The following is a 632-nucleotide window of genomic DNA, read 5'->3' as shown; positions in this document are numbered from 1 at the left end:
GAGCAGGCAGGAGCCGCTCCTACCTGAAGCTGGTGTTGCACCAGTCTTGCTCCAGGTACGCGATGGAGAGGACCACAATGAGACGCCGGCACCGGCTCACGTTCATGATCAGGTCGGCCGACGGCTCTGCAGGCAAAGGGAGTTCAAGCCCCCAGGTGCTGGTGTCACCCCTCTGCCCGACCCCGCGCGGGTCCGGTGCCTACCTGAGTTGGGCAGGATGGTTTGCTCGTCCAGGAAGAGCTTGTAGCCGTAGCGGTTCTCCAGCTGCGGCTTCACGATGAAGTGGACAAACTTTCGGTCATCCGGGGCTGTGGCGTGGGAGACGTAGGCGTCGTACAGCTTCCCATCTGGGGAGAGCCATGGGGAAAGCGAGGTGTAATGCCGGGGAGGGCTCTGCTCGTCGGCGAGCCCCTGGCCCGGGGGAGGCTTTTCCCAAGGGAGGGCACCACCTCTGTGCCCTTCTCCGACGACTCACCGTTGATCTCCAGTTCACCGTAGTGGTTCCGGTACCAGAGGAGCACGCTCAGACGACATCGGACATAGAGCCCGGCCAGGAGCACCAGGAGTGCCAGGACCAGGAGGGCTGCCAGCACCACGGGCACGTGCCCTGCCACCTCTGCAAGGACAGGGAC

General features: G+C 64.1%; 1 protein-coding gene across 1 annotated transcript in view; it reads right to left on the bottom strand.

The window, feature by feature from the left end:
* SIGIRR (single immunoglobulin and toll-interleukin 1 receptor (TIR) domain) overlaps nucleotides 1–632 on the bottom strand; it is a 2,463-nt gene that overhangs the window by 1,271 nt on the left and 560 nt on the right. The window contains exons 2-4 of the mRNA XM_009579374.1: nucleotides 476–616; nucleotides 204–347; nucleotides 24–126 (exon numbers count right to left, since the gene is read on the bottom strand). Coding sequence (XP_009577669.1) covers nucleotides 24–126; nucleotides 204–347; nucleotides 476–616 — 388 coding nt within the window. The remainder of the gene's footprint in view (nucleotides 1–23; nucleotides 127–203; nucleotides 348–475; nucleotides 617–632) is intronic.

This window comes from Fulmarus glacialis, unplaced genomic scaffold (genome assembly GCF_000690835.1).
Source record: "Fulmarus glacialis isolate BGI_N327 unplaced genomic scaffold, ASM69083v1 scaffold26916, whole genome shotgun sequence".
Classification (NCBI taxonomy): Eukaryota; Metazoa; Chordata; class Aves; order Procellariiformes; family Procellariidae; genus Fulmarus; species Fulmarus glacialis.
The sequence above is the reverse complement of the archived record's forward strand: the minus strand, read 5'-3'. Positions and strand labels throughout refer to the sequence as shown.